This window comes from Rhinopithecus roxellana, chromosome 9 (genome assembly GCF_007565055.1).
Source record: "Rhinopithecus roxellana isolate Shanxi Qingling chromosome 9, ASM756505v1, whole genome shotgun sequence".
Lineage (NCBI taxonomy): Eukaryota > Metazoa > Chordata > Mammalia > Primates > Cercopithecidae > Rhinopithecus > Rhinopithecus roxellana.
Window position 1 is genome coordinate 21,663,256 of NC_044557.1, and position 26,710 is coordinate 21,689,965.

The window sequence follows — 26,710 nt, forward strand, 5'->3', positions numbered from 1 at the left end:
CAGCAGTCGGAGCTGAGACAAGCCACTGCTGAAGAATTAAATGTCACAAAGTCGACCTTGTAGGTGTCGTTAGAGGCAGGGCTGAGAACCTGATCGTGTGTGAAGACTAAAGGTTTAAGTCCAACCGTCCAACCTCAGCCCCAGACTGTGGCTTCTGGCAAGTCACACGGACTTGGAGGCCACGGCTGCCTCCTCTTCAAAACAAATGGTGGTATTTGCATCCGTAAATTTTAGAGTTCACCCAAATGAAGTAACTAGATCCAGAAGTGTCAGCCTGGTTAAATTTCAAAAATATGTGTGGTAGGGGGAGTACATATGTGTCAGGAAAAAATCTATATTGAATTTTTAAAACCAAAAAAAACTGTATGATTTACAGATATATGCACGTAAGGAAGTTTAAACAACAGCTGCCGGCCAGGTATGGTGGCTCATGCCTATAATCCCAGCAATTTGGGAGGCCAAGGCGGGAGGATCACTTGAGCCCAGGAGTTTAAGACCAACATGGGCAACATGGTGAAACTGCATCTCTACAAAATACAAAAAAAACAAATGAGCCAGGTTTGGTGACACACGCCTGTAGTCCCAGTTACTTGGGAGGTTGATTTCTTGAGCCAGGGAGATCAAGGCTGCAGTGAGCCAAGATCGCACCACTGCACTCCAGCTTGGGTGACGGAGTGATATCCTGTCTCAGAAATAAATAAATAAATAAATAAATAAATAAATAAATAAATAAATAAAAATAAAAAATTTAAAAAGCCACTGCAAATGCCAGGACCGTGTGGGAGACGGACAGGAGCAGCATTGGGTGCTTTCATCATCTCTGATTGTTTCAGCTCTTGGAAAACAATTGAAGCTACCCTGAATGGTACAGTGTACAATGGCTAATGTTGTGTTATGTAAATTGGACTTTGATGAAAAACAACTGAAGCAAAAATAGCAAGATATTTCCCCCTGTCAAACACGGGTGGTGAACACACGAGCATTCTTACATGGTGATCTATGCTGTAACTGCACCACAGTTCTTGTTTAGGAAGATAAAATGTTCATAGGTAGGAGAAACCCCGGGATGGGACCAGGTGACCGCCAGGACCTACCCAGCTCATCAGTGCCTGGGGCACCTCTCCACACGGACTCTGTGCTGTCGTTAGGGCCAGAACTGCACACAGATGCCCAGATCTCCCGGCCTCCCCAGGCTCACCTTGGCCTGGTCCCTGCCTGCCCTTTGGTGGTCTTGGAGGCTCACCGAGTGTTGGGTGTAGCCCAGCAATAAAAGTCACACATAAATAGCAAGCGGAGGCCACGCCCACAGTGTCCAGCAGCTGCCAGGAGGCTCCGCCCTCCATCGTCACTTTGGTCAACTCTCCACTCCCAGCACGTGGCCCAGAGCGTCTAAGCTTTGCATTACAGTAAAATCAGTGCTTCCATCGGAATGTACAGTTCCTTCCTGGGAAGTTCAGGCCAATTCTAAAACTCACTCCCAAGCCATAAACAAGCTGCGTTGAAAGTGCATCCATCATGGCCCAGTTCTCAGATGCCCTGGTGAGGACCTCCTCAGCTCACCCAGCATGGGTCACCCAGCACCACGGGACTGCTAGGGTGAAGCCAGCCCCGGGCCACAGACAGCTTCGCCTCTTCACAGGGCCACGGCAGGTCCCAGGCCTGGGGCGGGTTTCTGGGCCAAAGCCTGCTGCACTGCCCTCATTTTGACCTGAAGTTATTTGTTACAAGGACCAAGAGACTTCTGGAGGAAAACAAAAAGAAAAACAAAAAACAAAAAACACCACATCTCCTTAAACACGAAACAGCAACGTGATGCATTCAGGTCAAGAATTTGAATGTGTCTCTTTTTTTTCCAACTCAAAAATGTAGTCTCTCCAAGTGATGTTTTCACCTGTTTAAAAATACCACCTAGCCATAGAATGACACGGGAACAAATTGTCAGCACGCTAACACTGGTCAGGAGAAACTTGGAGGAGTTTCTCTGAAATATGATTTTTGTAAAAAGGAGTTGGCCCTTAGGTGTGAGCCCGGGAGGCGGGGCTTGCCGTGAGCCGAGATGGCGCCACTGCACTCCGGCCTGGGTGACAGAGCGAGACTCCATCCCAAAAAAAAAAAAAAAAAAGATTTGGCCCTTAGGAAACCATGTTTTCAAATTGTCTGCTGTGTCACTAAACATTTCACCACACAGAAAGGAAATGAAAACCCACTTACATCCTATCGGGAGTCCCACCGAATGGAGCGGTTCCTCGTCTCCCCGGAACCCTGCAAGACAGTGAAGTGAGTGCAGCAAGAAAGAGAAAAGCAGGAGGAAGGTGCTCCGTGAAAGCCCACCCGACACTCACTTCTCACCACCACTGCCGCGTTGGTGGACACCTGTCCGTGGCCGTTGGTGGCCACTGCTGAGTACGTCGCGGTGTCGTCAAAGTCTGCCCTTGGAGAGAAAAAGCAAGAGAAAGTCTGCAGGACCGTTCTGTAAAAGTCAGTGACCCGGATTGCACAAAGCATTCCTCGAAAGCAAATCACATGGCGTGGGTTATTTGTTCATGAGTGATTTGTACAAGAACAATGCCAGCTCTGTCCTTGGAAAGGTGAGGCAGCACTCGGTATTAATTATAGACACAGATGAAGGCCTGATCCCAGACGATGGTGCAGCTTTGGCCTTAAGAATAAAATGGTACTGGCACTCCTGAAAATCCTTTGTTCATTCTCAAGGAGAAGTCTCTATTCCATTCTGGTCCTATTTTTTCTACCTCTATAGAATGTGAGGTTTCATCTTGTCCATGGACAGCCTCCCGTGACCTCAAGCTCCAGCAGAACCGCTTGTGATGGGGTGATACAGAGCCTTCAGGGAGGCCCTGAACCATGGTGGGGGGTCCATTCCATGAGGGAGTTGTTCCCATGCAGGGAGTTGTTCCCATGTGGGCAATCCATCCCATGACAGTTCTAAGGTAGTCCAGGAGCTTGAGTTTTGCTCCACTCTCCCAGGTGATCCTGGTGCACAGGGGCATTGAGGGGCCGCCCCCGGAATGCTCTCTGCCTGGTGCACACGGGCATTGAAGAGCTGCCCCTGGGATGCTGTGCGTCTCCACCTGGTGCACACAGGCATTGAGAAGCTGCACCTGGGATGCTCTCCACCCTTTAATGCCCCGGGATGAGAATCCCAGAACGAAGCCACTGAGAACCAATCAAAGCCCTCAACACAGCTTGTGCGTGGCACACACGAAGGGTTCCAAGGTGCAAACAGAGACTGATTAACTCCTAAGTGACAAGCTCCCTGTTCCAAAAGCCGATTCTACAGCCCGACCTGGCTCCCCAGCAGGATTCCCATGCTAATAAGAGGCTACTGTCCAGAATCCCAAAGTAATATGATCCCCAGATATGAATCACCCACTCAAGGGTGTATTGAAATGTCTGAGTTGGACTCCACCTGAGACACTGACGTATGTTTACCCCTGGGGAAAAAACAAACAAACAAACAAATGAAAATGACTTAGGAATAGCCAGAGACCCCAGGCTCACAAACCCCAAGTCCCTGTGGGGGTGGGTCTTCTGCTTCCCCATATCCATGGTACTAAAGCTAAAACTTCTTCTCTTGGCTGTGAACTGTCTTCCCACCAGCTTCCCCAGGAAACAGAGACAAGAGGGGGTAAGGAAGAGGCGCTGAGATCAGCTGAGCTTTTACTCAACACCAAGCCCTCTTCATGTCACGTTACATCACGTTACGTCAGCATTTCCATGTTCATCCTCAAGTAGCCTCGAAAATAGGCGTCATTATCCTGCTAGGATGGTGAGCAATCAACATGGCAGGCTAAGAAGCTAGGTAAACAAGGTCCACGTGACTCCAAAATTGCATTCTTTCTGGTAGCTCCTTTCCAAGCCATGGACACCTGAGCAGAATCTTAATCTGGGAAAAGAAACAAAACCAAAAGTCCCCACTTTTGAGAAAAGCAAGAGTTACTCAAGTCTGACTTTTCAAATGCGTCAAGAAACCAGTGCCTCCAGAGACAAAATCCATTCCTGCGAAGTCATTAGTAACTTTATTTTCTTCTCTGTTCCACTAGGAGCTGAAAATATTTTCTTAGACCAAAAATTTCCATTTCTCCAACAAAAGGGAAAGAACATGTCTGAGACCTGTGCTATCTACCAAGAATTCTTTCCCCTCCTCCTGAAGTTCAAATCTAGTCTCAATATGTCAGAGAAAGCCATCCAGTCCCCCTAGCTGCCACTGTTCAAGGGACAGTGACACCCCAGAGCCCAGTCCGAGTAGATCTTCAAACCAAGAGCATTATCTTCTAGTTCACCTTGGAGGAATACAAGCCGAACTACAAAGCCATCGGCAAAGCTACAATTCCAGCCTGAACTCATTAGAAGCTACACTGCTATGCAATTTCCAGACTCACCACAAGTACAGCCATGTCTCCAGGGGCAAAGAAACAGTGTGTGTAAAACACATAAAAATCCCATAAGTAGAGGCGTTCTCCAATGCTAAGCGTTAACAACCTGTGCTGATCTACCCATATAATTCACACATAATACTCGCATACACATTCCCACGGAGAGCGCAGCCTGCCACTGCCTCTCGGAATATGTCTGGGACTGGGGTCGGGGTGGAAGGAGGAGCTGCTTCTCTGCAGGACCCATGGGCATTTCTCCATTTTGTTTGTTTGTTTGTTTTGTGCTTGTGTTACTTCTTCTAAATAATAAAACCATTATGTTTTCATAAATGCATTCTCCAAACCCAAAGAGAATCTTTTGGGATTCGCCCTAACCCTTCCTCTCCAACAATCCCGCCCCTACTAGCAATAACACAACAGATGAGAGAAACAAGGGTGACAGCCTCCCACAGACACTGCTGGAAGGATTCGAATGCCAGCGTATGTGGAAGTGAGCAAGGCGGTCTGTAAAAATCTGCTTGATCGGAATCTGCTGACCTGGAGCCTGTCCTGTGAATGCACAACCCAGGTGGACTCGGACTCTCAAGGAGGGAGCCATAAACCAGAGAAGCACAGAGCAGGTGCACGGGCAGTTTCCATGCAGGAAATGCCGGATGTGACCCTGCTGGATCAGGGCAGGACTCACGGGACGTGACCTGGCTGGACAAGGGCACAGGCTGTCCTCAAGCCCAGCAGGTCACCATCATGACCAGTTCCTGAGTGAGGAGGGGTGAATGTCTTGACCCACCCTTGTCCTCGAGGAGCCAGAGTGTGGGCTGCATGGACAGGGCTCCAGCCAGTCCCCTCAAAAACTCTGCTGCTGCCTGTTATGTAACATCGACAGCATTCACACTGCGCCCCACGGCTCTCAACTCAAAACTCCCTGGTGTGCTGCACATTCCTTCTTTCGTGTGTTTTAGCCGTTTTTAAACTGTGGTGTCAGTGTAGACTCAGCACATCACACACCAGTCAGGTGTTGAAGCCCAACTCAAACCTCACTGCAGCCACTTAACTCACGGGTACCAGGGCCTCAGACAGAGCTTCTCCTACCACCTCTGTGTAATTGGATAACATTCTGAGATGTCAAGGTAAAAATGTTTTCACTTGCAACTACTTGTCTGGGATTCAGGATTTTTTTCAATATGGGGCAAGGAGAAGAATAGAGATAAGAAGAAACATTGGGCAATAAGAAGAAATAAGAAAACTCAGGGCACAAATAGTTACCGACGCTCTTTTTTCTGAGACAGAGTCTCACTCTGTCGCCAGGGCTGAAGCGCAGTGGTGCGATCTTGGCTCACTTCAATCTCCGCTTCCCAGGTTCAAGCAATTCTCCTGCCTCAGCCTCCTGAGTAGCTGGGATTACAGGTGTGTGCCACCACACCCAGCTAATTTTTTGTATTTTTAGTACAGACGGGGTTTCACCATGTTGGCCAGGCTGGTCTCAAACTCCTGACCTCGTGATTCACCTGCCTCGACCTCCCAAAGCGCTGGGATTACAGACATGAGCCACCGTGCCCGGCCTGCCAAGGTTCTTACACACCAGCATCTGCCAGCCTCAAATTCTCCTTCCAAATCGGTGCCTTCATGAGACCAGCCCAATCATTCTTATCTACTGACTTTCCAAGAAACACATCGAGGGTGTTTTAGACTTCTAGAGTACATGTATTGAGCACCCACACCTTACTAGGGTGACTTTGGTGATTAAATAAAACAATGTATTTGCAAACACTTTGTAGTTTTATCATGTAATGTTCATCTTACATATCAGTAATGAAGAGATATTAGCTGAATTCCTGATCCAAAAGTTCAAAGATGATTCCTTCTGGCCTCTCGTCCACGGAAATCCCTCCTTGCCCTTATAGTCCTATATAGCAACACAATTTCCAAGTCTTTTGAGAACTGCCACGAATTACTGTTTCACAGCTCCTTGGCAGGGGATAGCTGGGAGGGGCCCGGGAAGGGGATAAAGCTTGTCTTAGAATGAAGGAAATAGGATCACTGGTGCCAGGAGAGGAGAAGGAGGAGGGGGATGTGTTTCCCAGGCCAGCAGCCTCTCCCAAAGGGCAGGGAGCTTGTTTTTCAATTGACTTAAGGTATTAAGATCCCAGGGGAGTGCAGCCTCACGCATTAGCACTGATTAGCTCGTCAAATCACCAATTAGCGCTTGGTGCTCAGAGGCAGGAGCCACTGGGGAAGAAGCCCTCCATCCACTTCGCCTCCCGCAGCGACTGACTGCAAAACGCTTGGGCTCCTGAGCATTGATTCCGAAGAGAATTGATACTGAAGAGAGCGCTCTCCTTCCTTCTGTAAAGAAACCCATCCCCCGGCCAAAGATCCCGACCCACTGACGATGGCAGTAGCCCCAGTCCAGCCAGGGTGTGCCCCGCTAAGGAGCTTGCGGTCACCCCCAGGGTGGGCACGGGTAAGTTAGGCCTTCTGTTTATGGTCCCCGCTATCTCACTCTTTTCTATTTCTCTTTCGTCCTTGTTTCATGCTGTATGATGTGTGTTGGAACACAGGTCCCTGTGTAGATTATAAACAAACGCACAGACCTGCCCTGGGAAGGAGGTAAGGGTGAAACGGGGTTTGGCGGGTTTGCCCCCTGGCTGCCCCGAGACCGGGAAACAGGGGGCCTGGGCAGAGGACAGAGCAGACCCAGGAGGAAGGTCAGCCACTCTTGCGTGGAGGCTTCCTCAGCTTAGCCTTCGTCCACTCGGGATTTGGAGGCAAATCACAGCTTTGGTCCATGGGCAGTTCCCAAAGGACCCCGGTCTTCCTTCCCTTCCCAAGGCCCCACACAAGCACTCAGCTCACCCTCAGTCTAATTCCAGCCTTTGCTTCATGCTGTGAGAACTTGCAAGCAAGTGAGGGAGAGGCAAGGGTTTTATTTCCTTTTCGGACAGGTTCCCAGAATAGACGGAGAGAGTCTTCTCTGGTCTCAATTTATACAAACATCCACGGGGCCCTTTGCCACCCCAGAGTCTCTGTTTAAAGGCCCCCAAAACAACCCCTGGGAGAAGCTGGTCCTGTCCTGTCTTGAAGAGGAGCAGACATGAGGTTAAGTGCCATACCCATTCTCATGGGCCTCATGTTCTCACATTGTAAGCGGTGATGACACTGGATTTATAATTTAATTAAATCAAAATTTAAATAGCAAACTCTACAAATAAAGTACAAGAAATGTTTCACCCTAAAATAATTCAGCAAGGAGTGAGGGGGAGCAAGCCTGTTACTTATAGAAAACCAGATAGACTGTTCTATTATAAATATTTTTACAAAAATATGAGAACATCCTATTCTTTGAAGAATGAGGGCTCACATCCTGAGTCCCATGAGAAAATCTTACAAGCGTATAAAACAGTGTCAACCACAAATTTAAAATCAAATAGTACCAAGGGGGAGCTTCTTTTTCGGCACTTGAAGAATTCAGCTCACAGCGGCCAAAGAATATTCATAGGAATAAATGTCACTCATATCACAGATGGAAAAGCTCATTCCCAAGCCAATGAAGACGTGGGTGCCAACACATTCCACCCCTGAAAATGGCCACAGATCTGATGACCGGCGGCTCAGCAGTTTGGAATGAACAGCTGAGACAAGCTGTAATTTGTGGGCTTATCTCATTGCTCTTTTCCTGAAGAATATTAACATTTCATTTGCTTGGAGCTTCCCAGGACCAAGAAGAATACTGAGAGAAAAGTTGGTCTTGGAAATTTCCTTTTCCCAAGTTTCCCAAATATTTGCATAATCAGGCAAAATCCAAGTCCACCAGGGGAGACCTATATTTGGGGATCATGGAGTCGTGGTGTTCCCGGGGCAGATTAAACTACTTTATCTCACAAATGAGTCCATTCTAGAAGTTCACAGCCCATACGGTTCCCAAGGTAAAGTTTGAATGATGACAACACCAGTGTCAATGTGACGTTTTTCATTCTTGAGAAAGGAATATCATTATTTTCTTTTTAAAACAATTATCAGAACACAGCTTGGGAACAAGCTGATCTGGAACTCAGAGCCACCTACTTACCCCTAAACAGTCACAGCACACACAGGGTAGAAAGCAGACAACCCCACACATCCATGAGCTGTCCGAAATGAAGGCAGATGGTCTCTTGCCAGACATGACGGCCTATGGCCCATTAAAACTCCCCCAACTTTCGGAAATCCAAGGAGAGAAAGTTTCTCCCTGAAAAACCTGGCGAGGTCCCCGGGTGAGGCATCCCGTGCAGCCTGTGCCTGACTCCCCTGCCCACGCCAGGGCTCACCCCGCTGTGACGGCCACAGCTCTGAGAATACTTGGACCCCTCTCTTCACTAATGTCCAGTCGAGCCCAGCAGCAAATCCTGCCGGCTCTGCCCTCAAAATCTGCCCAGAGCACCCACTTATTCCCGCTCCCCTGTGCCCTCCTGCTCCTAGGCCCGTGGTCCTTCCTGGATTCTGGCAAGGGCTCCCCACCAGGCCTGCCAGGCCCTGCAGCCTGTCTGCAGTCAGAGTGATCCTCTTGAGGTGAAGGTCACATCCTTCCTTCTCCCCTCTGCCCTCTGGGGTCTCCCTGCCTCCCTCCAGCAAAACCAATGTCCCTACAATGGCCCACGGGGTCCCCTGATCTGCAGGGCCACTGGCTATGCCCGTGACAGCTTGTCCCCTGCCAACCCTCTAGCCCGGGACCCCTGATGCACCTCTCAGAGCCTCTATGCCAGGGACCCACCCACTCCACAGCTCTGGGTCCTCTACTGGCCTTCAAGCCTTGCTCACATGACATCTCCACAAAGGTCCACCTGGCGTCTATTTCACACCACAAAGGGCCACAGCCCCTCCCCGTGCCCAACACTGCTGCTGTGGCTGGCTCTGTCCTTCACTCACAATTGCCTCCTGATGCCAAAGAGTGGGACCTGGAAGGCAGTATCCAGGTCTTGACCCCTGAATCCTCCTGAGCCTCCAGGACAGCACCAGGCACAGAGCAGGATCTCCGTGAGCAGGGCCAAGGAGCCTGCCAGAAGGAGAGCTTTCCTAGAGAAACTCGGATTTATCTGGGGAAACAAGGTAGGATGCCCTGCAAATTTCAATCTTAACTATCGCCTTTCAACAACCAACGCTAGTGAATCTGCAGAGGGTGGACAGTTCCAGCAGGAGAAAGGCCACAGGCCTCATGCAGCCTCCTTGGAAGAGGAGGCAGGAGGGAGTCTCACCCAGAGGAGCTGGTGGACCCCCTGACTCAGGGAGGGGCACCACCAGGCAGATGCCATGCTCAGGCCACCGGGGCGAGCATCAGGAAGAACTGGCTCAAGCCACAGCCCCAGGCACAATCAGAAACAGGAGGAAGGGAAGGCAGGAAGAGGAAGAGTTGGTGAAGATACTGGGCGAGGGCACAGGGCAGGAGCCAGGCAGAAGGAGAGAAGCCAGGCAGAGCCTGACTTTCCGCCAGGCTGGAGGAGACAAAGACTAGTCTCTTACTAAACGCCAGGCTGGAGGGACAGAGATACCCTCCCTCACTAAACACCGGCTGGACAGGACAGAGACGCCCTCCCTCACTAAACACCAGGCTGGATGGGGACAGAGACACCCTCCCTCACTAAACACCGGGCTGGATGGGGACAGAGACGCCCTCCCTCACTAAACACCGAGCTGGATGGGGACAGAGACACCCTCCCTCACTAAACACCGGGCTGGATGGGACAGAGATGCCCTCCCTCACTAAACACCGGGCTGGATGGGGACAGAGACACCCTCCCTCACTAAACACCAGGCTGGATGGGGACAGAGACACCCTCCCTCACTAAACACCGGGCTGGATGGGGACAGAGACACCCTCCCTCACTAAACACTGGGCTGGATGGGGACAGAGACGCCCTCCCTCACTAAACACTGAGCTGGATGGGGACAGAGACGCCCTCCCTCACTAAACACCGGGCTGGAGGGGGACAGAGACACCCTCCCTCACTAAACCGGAGACAACTCATTGGAACCCTCTTCTCAACCAGGCCCCATGCTCGGTGGGCCCTCAAGAGTACGAATCCCACCAGATCAGCCGACCTCAAGCCCCTCCCTTGACAGCAGATGGGCTCCTCTCCCCTCCATCCCCAGGGATGTCTGATGGCCCCAGCCTGACTTCAGCCAGAACCCTGCTGGGGAGGCTTGGCGTGAACCCCGTCACCCCCGTCTCTCCTGAGTAATTTCCCATCCACCCTACCCTGCTCCTTGGTCTCACTCCCACTTTCCTGCTGTCCTCAGAGCTGAGCCCGGTTTCTCTCCCCCAGGGCAAGAATCCCTCCCTGTGGTCCTGGAAGGAAGTCTCTTAATGTCCTTAACAAGTGTCAAGATAACTTTTTAACAGGATCCAACGTATACAAGCTTTAAAAAACAAAAAACAAACAAACAAAAAAAAAAACAAGACTTTCATTCTAAGCAGGCTTCTGGGGAGAAGAGGCAGGGATGATCAACGTTTGCATTCACCCTTCTGAGCTTCTCCCAGCTCCCTCCGAGAATTAGTGGGCACCTTCTCCTCTGAAGAAACAAGGCCTAACAATGGCACACTCACTGCTTTACAGTTTAGTCAGAATAAAATCAATCAAACAGTATATTCCAATGTCTCACTTACTTTTCATCTTATTAATATTAACATCCCTCATGTTTTCCTAGAAGGGATTTGATATAACTGACCACACACACAAGCACACACACCCCAAACATCCCATTATACATATAAACATATATATATATATAAACATATATAAACACAAAGTGCATCTTCTTGCAGTAACTCTGTGAGTCCTATAGCGAAGATGAAATTGTTACTGTCTCTTGATAATTGTTTTCAGGAGGCGTTAATGGCTTATCCAAAGTCACACGGTCAATGTGGCCTTCTGGCTCCTGGACGAGGGTGTGCTCCTTAAGTTCTATAACAGGCTGTCAGGTTCACTGGAAAAATTAGCATTAGAGCCATGGGAAGGTGCCACTGATATACTACTGGTGAAAAAAGCTGACTTGTGTAATGTCAGGGTCTTTTGTGAAAAGTAAAAACCGTGTATACAGAGAAACAGAAAAAGAACAGCAGGGTCTCCCTTTTATTTAAAAAATGAAATGTGTGGGCCAGGGGCAGTGGCTCAAGCCTGTAATCCCAGCATTTTGGGAGGCCGAGGCAGGCAGATCACCTGAGGTCGGGAGTTCGAGACCAGCCTGACCAACATGGAGAAACCACATCTCCACTAAAAATACAAAATTAGCTGGGCGTGGTGGCCCATGCCTGTAATCCCCACTACTCGGGAGGCTGAGGCAGGAGAATCGCTTGAACCTGGGAGGTGGAGGTTGTGGTGAGCTGAGACAGTGCCACTTCACTCCAGCCTGGGCAACAAGAGTGAAACTCTGTCTCAGAAAAAAAAAAGAAGTGTGTGTGTCACGTGAGAAAAGAAGAAATGCCAGCTATACAGCAACATACTGGGTGCTGGATGTATAGATGATTGTTTTTCTTTTATTTGTCTACATTTCATATACTTTTTTGATTTGTTATAAGAAAATCAAGGTTATCATTTTTTGAAGAGTCTGAACTTAGGGTGTGTTACTCGAACCTGGCAGCAGGTGTCAATGAAACCTTCTTGCACTGCATGGCAGCCTTTCCACCCAGATGCCATTACCTTTCCCTAAACTATCTACTGTCTTTATTCCCAGACGTTTGCACTTCTTCTGGCCAGACACTAAGGAAAAACAAAGGGAAGCTTCCAGCACCAGTACCATTAACTCATAAATGCTATTTAAAGTCACCCGGGGTGCAAACAGCCAGGTGTGACTTGGCCTCCAGTTACCCATCTGACTTCTTCTTTGGTGTCTGCAATGCTGATTACTGGACACCAGTGTCCAGAGCCCCCACCGTGGCCATACCTGTTGATCTGCAACGTGTGCACGCCATAGTTGCTCTCAATTCTGTACTTTCCCGGTTCAGCCGCCTGGCAAATCAGACTGCCATCTTTGTACCTAAATGAGGAAAACACGTTTTAGTTTAAAGGCAGAGTTGTATTCTGTGTGTGTGCAATTCTGCCCCAGCTCCCCCGCGCCCCTCGGACGTGCTGCTGCCCACTTCTGCGTGTTTCCCTTAGAGCCTCAGGTGGAAGGAGGACAGGAGCCCCAAGGGCGAGGCCCAGAGCTCGCACTGGTTTTGATTTCTAAGGCGAGAGCAGCACTTGCCTCATTCAGACTCTCAGGGGATTCCCCACCTGGCAGATCCAACACCTGCTTGACTTTTGTTGGGAATTCAGGACTTGTCATTCCATGAGGAAAACTGGGGCGCTGGGTCCCAGACCCACCTACTTAAGCTGCAGTGGAGCTAGTGTCTCAGGGAGTTCTGCGGGACCTAACGCACTGACCCTGGGGAAGGGAAGCTGGCTTTATGGCTCCATCCAGAAGGCAGGACCATATCCACCCCAGCATCTCCACATCATGAGCAGGCGAGCCTCAGCCTCCCAAGCCTGCCTTCCAGAGAACCTCAGCATCCAGCCATCAGCCACAATGCGCCTGGTCTGTGGCTCAGAGTCCCAACCCCGCATATAAATGCACATAGATATAGGTATAACTTTAGCAATACATGTTGATACAAAAAGGGTCTCGAGGGCTTAAAGATGTAATTCTTCAATTATCACAGCTTGATTAACTGCAGCCCTGCAGTCCCAAAGCTTCAGAGTTTACGCTTTCCACTTATGAATTTTCCATATTGAAAAGCAGACTCTCCAGCTTTGTGTACCTTCAGCAATCATGCATGTGCTCTTGCAAACAGGACAACAGCCATGCTCATTTCAGGGTAGTGACTTTTAAATAAAACCCTCTGGCCAGGCATATGGCTTATGCCTGTCATCCCAGCACTTTGGGAAGCCAAGGCAGGTAGATCACTTGAGGTCAGGAGTTCAAGATCAGCCTGGCCAACATGATGAAAGCCCATCTCTACTAAAAATACAAAAATTAGCCAGGCGTGGTGGTATACACCTATGGCCCCAGCTACTTAGGAGGCTGAGGCAGGAGAATCGCTTGAACCAGGGAAGTGGAGGTTGCAATGAGCTGAGATTGCACCATCTTACTCCAGCCTGGGCAACAGAGCAAGACCCCATCTCAAAAAAAAAAGCCCTTGAAAAATTTGTTGACTCAATGTCATGAAAATAAAAATGTTTGCATATTAGTTAAAGTGGACGTTCAGAGTTTCTAGAAACATATTTCTGCATAGAGTTTCAACACAAGCAGCCTCCAGCACAGGCTCAATGGCATTTGTCTCCTTAACTGGGGTCTTTCTTAACAAAAACACAGAACGGACTTCTTAACCCCCTAGGAACAGAACCCCTCACCACTGCACCACGGGTGTGGGAAATCCTTGCACGGTAAAGCAGAGCTTCACAGACATCCTCTCCCAGACGGTATGGGATCGCAGCCGCACCAGGATCTCAGGAGCCCTGCTTATCCGCTCTTCGAATGTGTGTCTCTCCCAGGCCAGCTTGTCCTCCATCTGCCCCAAGAAGCAAGGATGGTCAGGTTCCCACACAGCGAGCCACGCTCCACCCTCGGCCCTTCGAGCACCATGCAGACAAGCTAAGATCTAGTCCATGCATCCCAGAGACCCAGTCGCCCTGAGACCCTCCTACCATCTGCTGAATGGCGTATTTGTCCAGCTTGTCGCGGGCCTGGGAGCGTGCCAGGTGGACGTTCTCCTCCATGTGGGCCAGCTCACTGAGGAAGCGCTGTCGCTTGGCCTCGCCATAGGCGGCCACCAGGGATTGGTACCTGCAGGAGCCAAGAAGTGGCCTCCGTTTCAGGAGTCGCAGAGAAAACCACGGGGCCCCTGAAGGCTAGAAAGAGCAGGCCGTTCTCTCCCCTGGGGTTTCCTTAAGTGCATTCAAGAAGAGAACAGGAGAAATGCTACTCCTGTTCATCTGTATCTATTGTCAAGAGTATATTTTGGTGTGTGAATGCCATGCATGATGAAGTTGTAAAGAAGAACATGTATGTGATTTATTAATAAAAAAAGAAATACAGGAGGTGGCGGCCCCAACTTTCTTTCACCACCGAGAGTGCACAATTGCAACCGCTTGGAGGCCCTCAGAGATGCTTTGGAGAATTGCTGTGAGCCACAAAAGACAACAGGCACCCACTCAGAGTCGGGAAGTTAATCTGCTCTCTTAAAAACAGAGACATTTTTCCTCATCTTCGTGTGCCCAGAAACTCGCATGCCGCAGATGCTCGGTAAAGACAGGGCACCTCGGGAAATCAGGGAAGCTTTGTGGATTTATCAGACAAAGGGCTTGATGCTTTCCCAGGTCTGAGACTCAAAACTGTTAGGTGCTGCTGGATTAGGGGTGCTTCTGAAGTCAGTTCCATGATTTGAAAATTTAGGAAAATGGTGATCTCCCTTTGTGTGAGTTTTCCTCTGCAGGGCAGCAAATAAAAGCTATGTGTTTTCCTGGGAAGGATGCAGTTTCTGAGGGATTTTAAGACCGAATTAAAGTATTTTGAGTTCAAAAAAAATACAGATAAGAAAAGTCTGAATGCTAAAAATAAGAATAAATAAAGGATTCAGCATCTTCAATCTGTAGGGACTGAGAAATGTCCACATCCTCACGGCTCACGTGCCATCTTGTGAACCCCACAAATCGCACCCCAACACTGCCAGGCCCGGGCTGCCTCCATGCTCTGAGATGCTCCGGAAACCCTGTGGCAGCTCTTTCAGCCTCATCTCCCTCCCTCACCATCCATCGTGTTCCCAAGGTCTCCCCGAAATTAGGACGCTCACTATTCTGCTGCCATCTGGGGATTCTGTCCCACTCGCGAGAAAAGCCTCACTGCCATCCCTTTCAATCAAAACTCTATCCTTCCTTCAACGCCCGTCTCAAAGGCCATCTCTCCCATGGAGCCATTCCTAATTCTCCCCGCTCTGCCTTAAACGCCAGACCTCTTTTTATTTCTCTTAGGGCCTTTATGATTGTAATTTGCATACATTTTATCCTTCCCAGGAGAAAGGATTGACTACTTCTCACTTCTGTATTCCCCAGATTAAGTACACAGAAGATGACTCATAAATACTCAGTAGTCTAAGTTAGGCTGGGAGAGGTTGGTTCCCGAGTGGCAGGGACGCGAAGCTGCACAGACTGCCTGGGAAGGAGGTGGTGGAGGGAAAGGTGGTGGAGCCGGAACGCTGCCTGCGGTACTGTGTGAGCCACCAAGAGGCTGTGCGGCCAGGGCCACACCGCACAGAAAGTCCCAGTGTCGAAGCTGGAGCGGACCACAGGGTCACGGCTGTCCAGAGACATGGGGAGAGCTGTCCGAGACCTACTGCAGGTTGGCGGTAAGGGCTGTCGGAGGCCCAGGGTGCAGGGCCTCTGTCTGAGGTGCTTCCACACCCCACACAGCTCCCATGGACCAGCGCTTCCCTGCAGCGAATAAGACTAAGGCCTGGTGTGAGGCATTTGGGATGTTCGCAATCAGAATTGCAGAAAAGTCTGCAGCCTCTTCGTACAGAAACAGGGTGGGAGGAACACTAAAATCTAACCATAAAAGGAATGTGGATTTACCTCCTTAGGAATCTGGGATCTCACCTCCCACCTGCCTGTCCCCGCTCAGATCAGACACACTGCCTTTCCCTCCAACGTTTAGGGAACAGTCTCTTTGGGCCTCAGCTGTTCTGCATGCCCTCTGCCTGGGGCAGATTCTTCCCAACCCCTAACGGGCTGGCTTCTGCTCCTCCTGCTTTCAGCACAAAAGTCTCTCCCTCAGAGACTCTCCCCTGGGGCCACCCTCAGATCACAGCCCTGCTGGTCTCTTTCATATGTCCTCATCCTCCTCCTGCACAGCACTTGCCACTGCTGTCAGCACATGCATGTGCGTGTTGAATGACACCAGCCCTGTACTGTGACTCTGAATCCCAACCAAGCGGGAAAATGCCCACTTTGTTCCCCCAGTATCCAGGTACCAGATGCCAGGAGGAATTCTAGGAATATGTGTTCAAGAAATGAGCTGTGGCGTCAGACATCCTGCAGGGAACAAGCCTTCTTACGGGGAGTGAATCCCACTGAATTGCAGGGATCGAGAAGACAAAGTTTGGTCTGTGCCATGCAGCGCTGTGAACGTCTTCTCTTGATGCCATTTACATTTCTATGGGCTCTTTATGTTTGAGTTACAAGAGCCTCAGCTTATTCTTAAGTCAACAGCACCACTATCCTCTAACTCTCTATGATTCAGAATAACTAATTGGTCTGGAATTCCTCCCACACCCAACCCCAAGTCAGGTCATTGAGGAAATATTTCTGCCAGTTGATGATCAGTTGACTGTGACTTCAGCCCACGTGTGCAGAGTAACGTCATTTGTCATGTACTGATTGCAAATGACAAGCCCTGGGACAGGTTGCTTGCAAGATTAGGGGAGGCCCATTTTTCACTGGAGCTGAAGGAAGATGACAGAGGGACATTTCCAATGGGCTATATCTTCCAGAAGGATGTGTTGAGTGCCTTCAGAGTGCCGGGGCCATATCTTCCAGAAGGATGTGTTGAGTGCCTTCAGAGCACTGACATCTCTTCAGTATTTATTTTACACAGGGACATCAGCAGTAACTCACATCAGTGAGCCCACAATTTCATCTTTTGCAAAGGACCCACTTGTCCAGTGCATTAAACTAATATCCACCTTGGGAGGTCGAGGATAAATACATGCTTGCAATGCTTGCAGCCCATGAGAGTGGTGAATTCTAATAAGGGCTGGAATCCACGGAGCTGCTCACATCGCTCAGCACGGGGCTCACTCATCCCTCCTGGGCCCTTCTACATGACAGTAATAGAAGAGGCTTCACAATAAATCTCAATTAGTGCTTGCCCAACTCACCGAGATCCCCGCGACTTATGTTTACCTTTAAAGGAGGAAAGAATTGATTTCAAAACCACCTTCCCCGTGGAAGACATGCACATGGGTTAGGAGAATACAACACTGGGGGACTGCTGAAGAAAATCTCATGGAGAGCGTGAGCCGTGGGCTCCACACAAAGCTGGGACAGCCCCTGGGCTTCATCCCCTGTCTCTACTATGTACAAGAGGGACTGGCATTTAACGTGAGCATCAGAGGTGCAGTGAGAACATAACCCATCACCAGCCATTCAAATCCCTTCTTTGAGTCAGATTTGGTATTGCAAGAGCATAGCCCAATGTGTTTTAGGACAATTTTCAACAGCCAAGGCTGTCATGAAAGTCCTTGCTGCCGAAACCATATGAATCACAGTAAGCCACTCACTGTTACCATTTTACCAGTGGGGAAATTGAGCAATAGAAAGTTTATGCAATATGTTCAAGGCCACATCAATGTTTAAATGATAAAAAATTAAATGATAAGCTCAAGTATTCTACTTGTGGCCCCCAAAACCTAAATATAGGTAGAAGAATCCTATAATCCAATCCATCAAAATCTGGATGGTATTAACGTCTATATTTCAAACAGATTCTTTCACAAAAGACATCTTCACTTTAGAATTCATTTACATGGCAAAATTATCCTATGATATTTTTAAAAGTTCAAAATTTTTAAAATAAAGGTTAACCTCCTTGGCTATACATTGTTTATGTTCAACAGATGGCTTCATCATTCTGAAACTTCCAAAGTGAAAGATGTTTACTCGAATCTCATTTTTCCTTCAGGTTTTAAGTGCTTTGAAGCTATAGATAAAATTCCCAGAAGTAGCAGGGGGAGATGAGGGGAAAAAATATAGCAGGTATAAAACAAGGCATCCGTGAACATTTAACTGTTCACTTCGTCCTTAAAAGATCAAAGCAATATCACCACCTGTTTCTCCGTCATCTGGAAATAATTTTAAGACTGGCATTTTTATTAATCCATCCCGTTCCTATGACATTTAGCCCCATGAGCTGCCTCTGTTGAAATGTAAAGCATGACAATTTATAGAATCCCTTCCCAACTCTTTAGTTTCCACACAACAACTGTTTAAAACCCTGGCTCCCACTTAGGAAGATGACCTTGCTTGAATTTGCAACCCTCCACGGCTGTTCCTGCATAGCTGCAGAGGTTGCAAGTGGAAATTCAGAATTAATCTCACACTGCTACATGTTGATATTTTCAAGCATGCTTATCCTGCTCTGTGTGGAGAGGGGCTGAGCTTGGCTTAGAAGCCACAGACCCTGGAGCTCTAAGCCCGGCTGGGACATGCGTGAGACATGGAACCCTGAACAGTGGCATGAGCGCTCTGGACAGCAACGCTCTCTTCTGCAAAACGGTGGGAAGCTTGTGCCCAGTGGTTTTCTTGTTTGGATTAATTGAGATAATGATGGTAAAGAGAAGTAGGTGATTGAGAAACAGCAGGGTTCTCCCTCGCCCCAGGTATGGCCTGTGTTCCTCGGTCTTCCCTCTCAGCTAAGGTCGCTCTTCCCTTCCCTCCTCACTGTCCCTCCACTGCGACACCACGCAGGGTACAGGCAGAGTCAGGGAAGCCATGCGCTCACCTGCTTCTGTTCTCCTGCTCCTCCTCTTCCTGCGTGCTCACCCGCTTCGCACAGACTCTGCAGGTGGTTCCTCCCAGGGACGTCTGGCTGGAGGCTCTCTGCGAAGATGACCGTTGACTCAGGGACTTCTGGGAAGATGCCTGGGTGGAGGCTCGCCTTCAGGAACATGGACACAATTAGGAGATGCACGCGCAGGCACAGTAAAGAAATTTATCCTGACACACATCACTTTCTCTCTACACACCCCAAACCACTCATATATGCAGAGCACACACAAGCACACACATGCACAGGCATATGAGAGGCATGCACCTAAACACATATATGCACACATGCACATGCCCACACACACGTGTGCAGCCACACATGCACGCATATGCACATACAATATACACATACACACGTGTATGCAAATAAATGCATAAATGCAAGGACATCCCTTCCCACAAGCACATGCACATGCATACACACACTCGTGTGCACACATAAACACACCTACACAAGTGCACACACGCTTGCACACAGGCAAACCAAGCCTGTGTCCCTGTGTGCCCACACCCACATCCACACACACCCGCCCTGGGGTGCTTTCTCCCTGAGCTCACTGTGGCTGGTGCCACCTCCCCTCAGAGCCAGCCAGTGCTGGCCACGGTCCTTCTGGCTCCATGCCAGGATTATATATATCTTGAGGGATTTGAGACACCCCAAGGCTGCTGGGAGGGGCTGCAACTGTTTGGCTTTGTTTAGTACAAGGGATGGCAACTAAATAAAAGTACCCTAAGCGTTTCTAAATATAGGGTGTGGGTGACATGAGGCAGGCACCTGGGCCGCAGAACGCCTGCCCGTGGTCCCTCCCTTTCTTCACTACAGCCTTCCAATCAGCCCATTAAGATTGGAGATTTGCTGCTAGACAAACAGTGTCTATGGGGGCGTGAGCTGCCATCCTGGATGAGGCCATCCCCAAGAAGCTTCCGGAAGGTGCGGCTGCACACCAGCCCCAGAGGCAGGGATTCTTGATTTTGGCACATCCATGATCAATGTAGCAAAATCACTAATATTGCCTCCCATTCCGTCTTTACTTTGCCACCCATTAATTTCTCTCCTACCGACAGCCTTTCCCACTAGTTTCAACCTCATTTATCTTTATTTTGGGTGGCTTTTTAGATCCTAGTTCTGGAAGGCATGCGATGAGCAGTAGAATCAGTGAACTCATACAAAGCACTTCCTGCCTCCCCACCTCAACCAGGAGCTCAGAGCCCGGCCAGCAGGACCTGCCAGGACATGGCGCCAGCTCCACACAATGCGGCTCCGTGGCAGGACCTGGGCATGGGAGAGGCTGCCATCCCTGCTCTCTGACTCCCTGCAAACCCATGCCTCTGCAGGGCTGACAGGACTGGAAAAGCTGTTAAAAATCAGACCCCCATAATCAAAGCTCTGCACGTCTCATCAGCCAATGTCAGCTTACTTTTTTGACGCATATTCATCCAGCAGGTACCGAGTTTGAATATTACGGTAGGACTGGTCAAAGTGCCTGTGTCTCTTCTGGTAGAAGGGGACGGCCACAAGGGACATCTTGGCGTCCTCCTACAAAGAGAGTCACACACAACACTGAGCTCCCTCGCAGGCATCATTCCCAAGGGGAAAATGAACTCCAGTTAATAAAACCCCCTTGGGAAGGGAAAAAACGGAAGATTACATAGCCAGAAATCACCTTAGACCAGCAGTCAGGAAGCCTATTAACTTCCCAGGGATCCAACTTTATTTTTTGTTTTCTTCCATAACAGTTGGAAGATTGGGCTGGTGTTTCATTTAACTGTGAACTCAACAAGTATTCCTAGAACCCCTGGCGTGTTCAGGGCAAAGTTCAAAGCAATGTGAGTGGGAAGGACAAAAAGAATTAAAGCAGATTAGAGAAGTAAACAAACACTTACAATACAAGAGAACATGTGATAAGAACCAAGAGCCTGGGGGAGATAGAAGGTGTCCTGGGAATGGCAGGAGCCGAGGACGGCCGAGTGGCCCACGAGGCAGGTGACATTTGAGAGGAGCCTTGGTGGACAGGCAGGACTGCCAGGTGGAGGTAGGAAAGGAGTCCAGCCCGTGAGCAAAGGTCGGGACAGGAGAATCCAGGATCGTGGGAGATTTGCAGGGGTGTGACCAGAAATCACTCTGGAAAGATACAGCCACAAGCAGAGGTGGCTGGTGTCTGGCTGGGGAGCCGGGAGTTGTTCTACCACGCAAAGGGGGCCGCGGAAGAAGGGATTGGCTGGAGATGCCCCCTGGAATTGGCCGTCTGAAGTCTCGCTGGTTACAGTAGACGGGTGTGGCAGGAGGTGAGCAGGAAAGTGAGGACGGAGCCTGGCATCAAAGCCTCAGGGGTGTGGGGAAATTCGAGAGCGTGGATGAAATTCTCCCCAAACAAGAAATCATCGAGTTCCATTCTTTTCTCTGGGAACTTGTAGCATTACAGATATTAGACATGGCAATCTGTTGTACATGTTCACCCAAAATACGTAAAATGCCAACATGCTGAGTGACTTGATCATCGCTACAAAGTGATGCAGGGACCGTATTGCTAAATCTCTACAGTCATTAGTTTCCCAAACAAGGTGTGGAAGGACTCACAACCTGAGCTCCATTTTTGACTCTTCTGTTTAAACGAGGAGAATCTGTCCTTATTTAAAGACAGAACTCCTCGGTAAGACCCCATGGCACAGCCCCAGGGATGCCACCCACATCCCGGCCCATGGGAACGAGACTCGAGTGGAAAATGCCAAGGGCTGCTGGGAGATGAATGTGTCATTGTGCGAATCTCCAGAGTACATGCTAGAAAACCTACCACAACACATAAATTGCCCCAAGGACACTCCTTACGATCTGTTTCCTTCGAACTCTGTGATCTCCGAGAATGACAGTATTGTAGAACTTGGAAAGATCACTAGGGATTATCCAAACTCCTGTTCTACAGGGCAGAAAACAGGACACACAGGCCAGAAAGGAGAAATTCTTCCTCAAAAGCATGTAGAAGAGGCTACCCCTGCCCCAAGGCCATCCTTATTCTGGGCCTTTATTACTCTGCCACACTAACTCTCTCAATATTGCCTCTTAAAATTCAACTAGTCAACCACCAGCCCACCCCGGGAGGGCCGAGCCGTGTTTCAGAGTGTGCCAGCATGCATTCTACTCCAGGGATATAACAGAACGTGGCACCTGACGGAACACAGCAAAAGCATATCTCCTCCGCCCACCCCAATACTGAAGGCGGCATCATAGCGCAGAGGTCAAGCGCCCAGGTTTTGACGTCTGGTAGACCTGGGATCGAATTCTGACTCCAGCATTCTGATGAGGCCTGGGTAGCTTCTAGCTCCTCTAGCTCTGGTGTTCCATATTCAATCTGCACCACGCCTGGCACTGGCCCTGGTACCGAGATCGGTAGCTGTCTCTGTTCCACTGTGACTGTTATCATGGTTCAAGAATTCTGCAGACAGGAAAAGGTATCTGAGAAAATCTATGTATTGCTTTACTATTTGAAATCTCCCCAGATGCAGCTCACTGGGATTTTCCAATGAGTTAATCAAGGTGGATCTTCAAGAAACGCTTCCTGCTCGGAAGCCCATTTACACTCTCTGGAGTTCACCAGCAGGGTGCTGGGAAGAGCTCTCTGAACTGAAGCTGGAGCAAGGTTGGGGAAGATGTTTCAGCTTCCATCCAGTTTCCTATCCAAGGTTCTTCTGGGATTGGCCTGACGAATACCAGGCAGTTACACTCCAGCAGACACGTGAACCATCCCCAGTACCTGTTATTGCAGCACAGGCTCATGTGTCATCACAGCATTTACTTACATTTATGTTGAGTTACACCTCAGATGTGTTTGTATTTCTTGGCAAAGGGAAGAGTAAAAATACGACCTATTAGGTCAAAGGAGAAAAAAGAGGAGAATCACGCTGGATGGAAATCGCCCTCCTTAGACCTAAGACCTGGAACAATGTGAAACAGCTCAGGCCTTGAGAGCTCACAGACTAGCTATCCTTCAACTAGTCTGGAACGTCCTGTCCAATGTGTGTGCAGAACCAGCAGCCCACGTATCACTGACTTGACACTGCAGTCCTCTGGGCCTGGAAGTCTTCAAACACTTCATGTGTGAGGGGCTACACTTTGTAGTGCTTAGCAAGGCAGAGCTGGGATCAAGTGTGCACACTTCCTGCACTCCTCACTCCAATGGTACCTGACTGTGGGGAGTCTCCCTGGGCATCTTTGGATGGGGGTAATAGGCACTTTGCTGCCTTTATCCCCACGTGTATTCCCTGCTCACTTCATGCTCAGGACCACCAAAATCAGGAGGCTTTGCAGACTCTATCAGCCTCAGTTCATTCCACAAGAATGGCAATTGCCATGTGCCAGCCAAGCCTGAATCAGAACCCTTGGATTTCAACAATGAAAACATCTTAGAGCTCCTGGCTCAGAGGAGTAGCAGGTTCAAGTCTTCTGTGCATTTGACTCCCAGTGCCAATGTGCCCTCCATTCCACCTTTATCAATCTCATGCCCCACCCAGAAAACCAGCAGGACGGCACGTCCAGCCTCACCCACCCTGAACGTGTGTCCCCGTTGCCATCTCTTCACTCCTCGGGGACTTCCCACGTTAGAACCTCCCCAGCGTCCCTCACCCAGCCTGGGCCACCACCTCCTGGCCGGGTGTGATGACCCTCCTGAGTCAGTGGGGAAGCAAATTCCCACAGACTCATCACGTGCTGGGTGCCTGCAGCCCCGGCAGCACAGGGTCCTTCTGTGTGCAGGGAACCCTGGAGAGGACTTGCCAAATGCCCCCTGCAGATCCAGCATCCCTTATCCAGAATGCTCGGACCAGAAGTGTTTCCAATTTCTGATTTGTTTTTCAGACTGTGGAATATTTGCATTTATACTTACTGGTTGAGCAACTCAAATCCAAAAATCAGAAACCTGAGATGCTCACACAAGCATTTCCTTTGAGAGTCACGCCAGCGCTCAGAAAGTTTCAGAATTTAGAGCATTTTGGATTTCTGATCTTCAGATTTGGAATGATCAACCTGTACTATTTATGACACTATAAAGAAAATGGCAGGACCTAGGCCGATCAGCACCCCAATGTCCCTCCACTGCCTACACAGAAAGCTATTTTCCTTTTTAGGGAACTATCTCAGACGTGTTAAATACCCCCTACACACACCAAAAAAAAAAGAGAGAGAGAGAGAGAGAACAAACAGCCTTTCCTCACAGGGCAGTTTTTGGTGTGAGTCCCTGGGGCTCAGGGGCATTGGGAGGCTGTGACTCCAGTGGGGACCTGCTGACCTTGAGCTCAGGGGCCTCCACCTGCTCTGCTGTAAAACCAGGGGGCTGAGCAAGGTGGCAGCTAACAGTCCCACAGCTCGGACAGTGTGTGTGTAGGTAATCCTGGAGCCACGCTGCGCTGTTAGCACGGACCGTCCCCAGGGAAATATGACTCGCCCAGGTCACCCGCAGGGCCACGGCCGAACCCAGGCGCCAGCTGAGTCTCCTGACAGCGTCCAGCCCACTTTCCACCACAGCCCGGCTCCCCAGCCACTCCCGGAATGCTCCTGACACGTTTAGGAATCATGACACCAGGATGAAACGTGAGCCTGTCCTCCAGTGCAGGGCACTGTGTGTCTGATATCCCCATCCTAATCCTCCTGCGAACAGTATGTGGAGCCCATTCCTCATGTCACCAGATGTGTTTTAATTTGCAAAAAAATGTTTGAAGTACAAAACATTGACTTCCACTTAATGAAGAAAATTGTTGTTTGTACAGTTAAAAATGTCAAAGTTGGCCAGGCGCGGTGGCTCAAGCCTGTAATCCCAGCACTTTGGGAGGCCGAGACGGGCGGATCACGAGGTCAGGAGTTCGAGACCATCCTGGCTAACACGGTGAAACACCGTCTCTACTAAAAAATACAAAAAACTAGCCAGGCGAGGTGGCTGGTGCCTGTAGTCCCAGCTACTCGGGAGGCTGAGGCAGGAGAATGGCGTAAACCCGGGAGGTGGAGCTTGCAGTGAGCTGAGATCCGGCCACTGCACTCCAGTCTGGGCAACAGAGCGAGACTCCGTCTCAAAAAAAAAAAAAAAAAAAAAAAAGTCAAAGTCAGTAAATACACCAAATTAAGCATTTCTAGAGGGGAAAGGGACTCCCAGACACACAGCGTTGGCCTGTGCCCCAAGTGGCTAAGCCCTTGGCTCCCAAGACAAGTTTTAGCTCAGGACTTGGTTTATTAAATAACGCCTTAAATTATTTTTGTTCCGCACTTTCTTTGAGTCCTGTTTTACTTCTACTTAGAAAGGAATGTGAAATGGAGAATTAGAAAAAGCCAGGTGTTCCCAGCGATGGCAAAACCCCTTCCTTCCGTGTCACCTCTGGTGCCTTCCACATGCAACCACCCAGCCCCACTGTCTTTCTCCAGCAGGTTTCATCAAGAGTGCACCCTGAGAAGGCACAGCCTCTATCAGCAGAATGGAGCTGTGGAAGTCTGTAGGTTCACAGCACACCCAACGGCGCCAAGAAGAAAACAGGCATGAGAACGCTGTCATTTTTGGGCAAGGATTATTCTCTTTCCCATACCCTGGATAATATAGACTAGGTCTAAGCTGAATGACTCTCCACTCTTTTTTCCCTTAAGAAAATGTCCAGTTTTATTATTTCACACTTTTATAAGCCAGCCCTCTCCTCTGCGGAGGCTTTCATTTCAGAGAATCTCATGAAAATTGCAGACATCAGTCCCCTGACTGGGGGCCCCGTGGGGCCATGCGGAGACCAGGGTTAAAATCCAAAGCACACGTTGCAAGGTGCTGGACGGCACTTAGCAAAGACCACGGCTGTGGGAAATAAAATGTTAGTTGAGCATAAAGTCTCGTCAAAGAAATACAGAGCCCAGAACTAATTGCTCTGTTTTCCACGGTAAAGGGTGCCTGTGAGGGTGTGCACTGGCTCTCTCTTCTTGACCCTGAAGAAGAGCTACTTAGAAAATGTGAGTGCAGAAGTTACCAGTCCTCCCCTTAAAGCCACAAATTAGAAAAGGAAAGAAGAGAAAGACACTCACCCAGACAGAAAGGAAAATTGCAAGGAGAAGAGAGAAGCCCTGGCCACCGGCTCACCAAGCCACCCACACTCCAGCCGAGGAAGGCAGAGCTGACTCCTGCAAAGCGCCTGTGCCTCCCTCCAGTTTAAGGTCTGAGGAGCTGCTATATATAGACGTCGGGGCCTGCCTCTTCCCACATCCATGCCCACATCATAAATCACCAGCCTGACCTCAGGAGGAAAAGCTTCTTATACAAATTGAGGGCGGTGGAAATCACGATCCAAACTGGAACGTGTCCCTTCTGAGTCCCAAAGTGCACTTTTCCCAGGAAACCGGGTGTGACACTTCAGCCTCTGACCCAGAAAGAGAGGGCAGGGCGCTGACTTCCCACGCTCCCTCCTCAACTCTACTCCACGAGTTCTAATCCTTAGGCGTGAATCCTCAGACATATCTTCAACCCTTTCGAGCTACAGGTTCCCTGGCACATAAACTGATACCCCCGAAGGAATCTTTGATAATGACGGGGATTTCAGTGAGCATGTGGGCCATTCGCAGGCCTGGACTCCGGAGTTGGGGTCAGCTGTGGCGGAAGCAGGTGCGCAAGCCCACGGGTTTGTGTGCGTGTGTGTAGCGCGCGCGTGTGTGTGTTTTTGTGTGTTTGTTCGTTTTTTCATTTCAAGAACGACTCAGGTCTTCACTCGATTGTATCTTAGGGCTATTTTAGCAAGAACTGCCGACCCAGAAGA

At 49.5% G+C, this 26,710-nt stretch overlaps 1 protein-coding gene across 1 annotated transcript in view; it reads right to left on the minus strand.

The window, feature by feature from the left end:
• MYOM2 (myomesin 2) overlaps positions 1 to 26,183 on the minus strand; it is a 98,218-nt gene extending 72,035 nt beyond the window's left edge. The window contains 8 exon segments of the mRNA XM_030937489.1: positions 2,212 to 2,262; positions 2,343 to 2,431; positions 12,309 to 12,401; positions 13,757 to 13,914; positions 14,051 to 14,189; positions 18,900 to 19,055; positions 20,365 to 20,483; positions 25,986 to 26,183. Of these exon segments, the coding sequence (XP_030793349.1) occupies positions 2,212 to 2,262; positions 2,343 to 2,431; positions 12,309 to 12,401; positions 13,757 to 13,914; positions 14,051 to 14,189; positions 18,900 to 19,055; positions 20,365 to 20,471 (793 nt within the window). The 5' untranslated portion in view covers positions 20,472 to 20,483; positions 25,986 to 26,183.
• Positions 26,184 to 26,710: the final 527 nt, after the last annotated feature.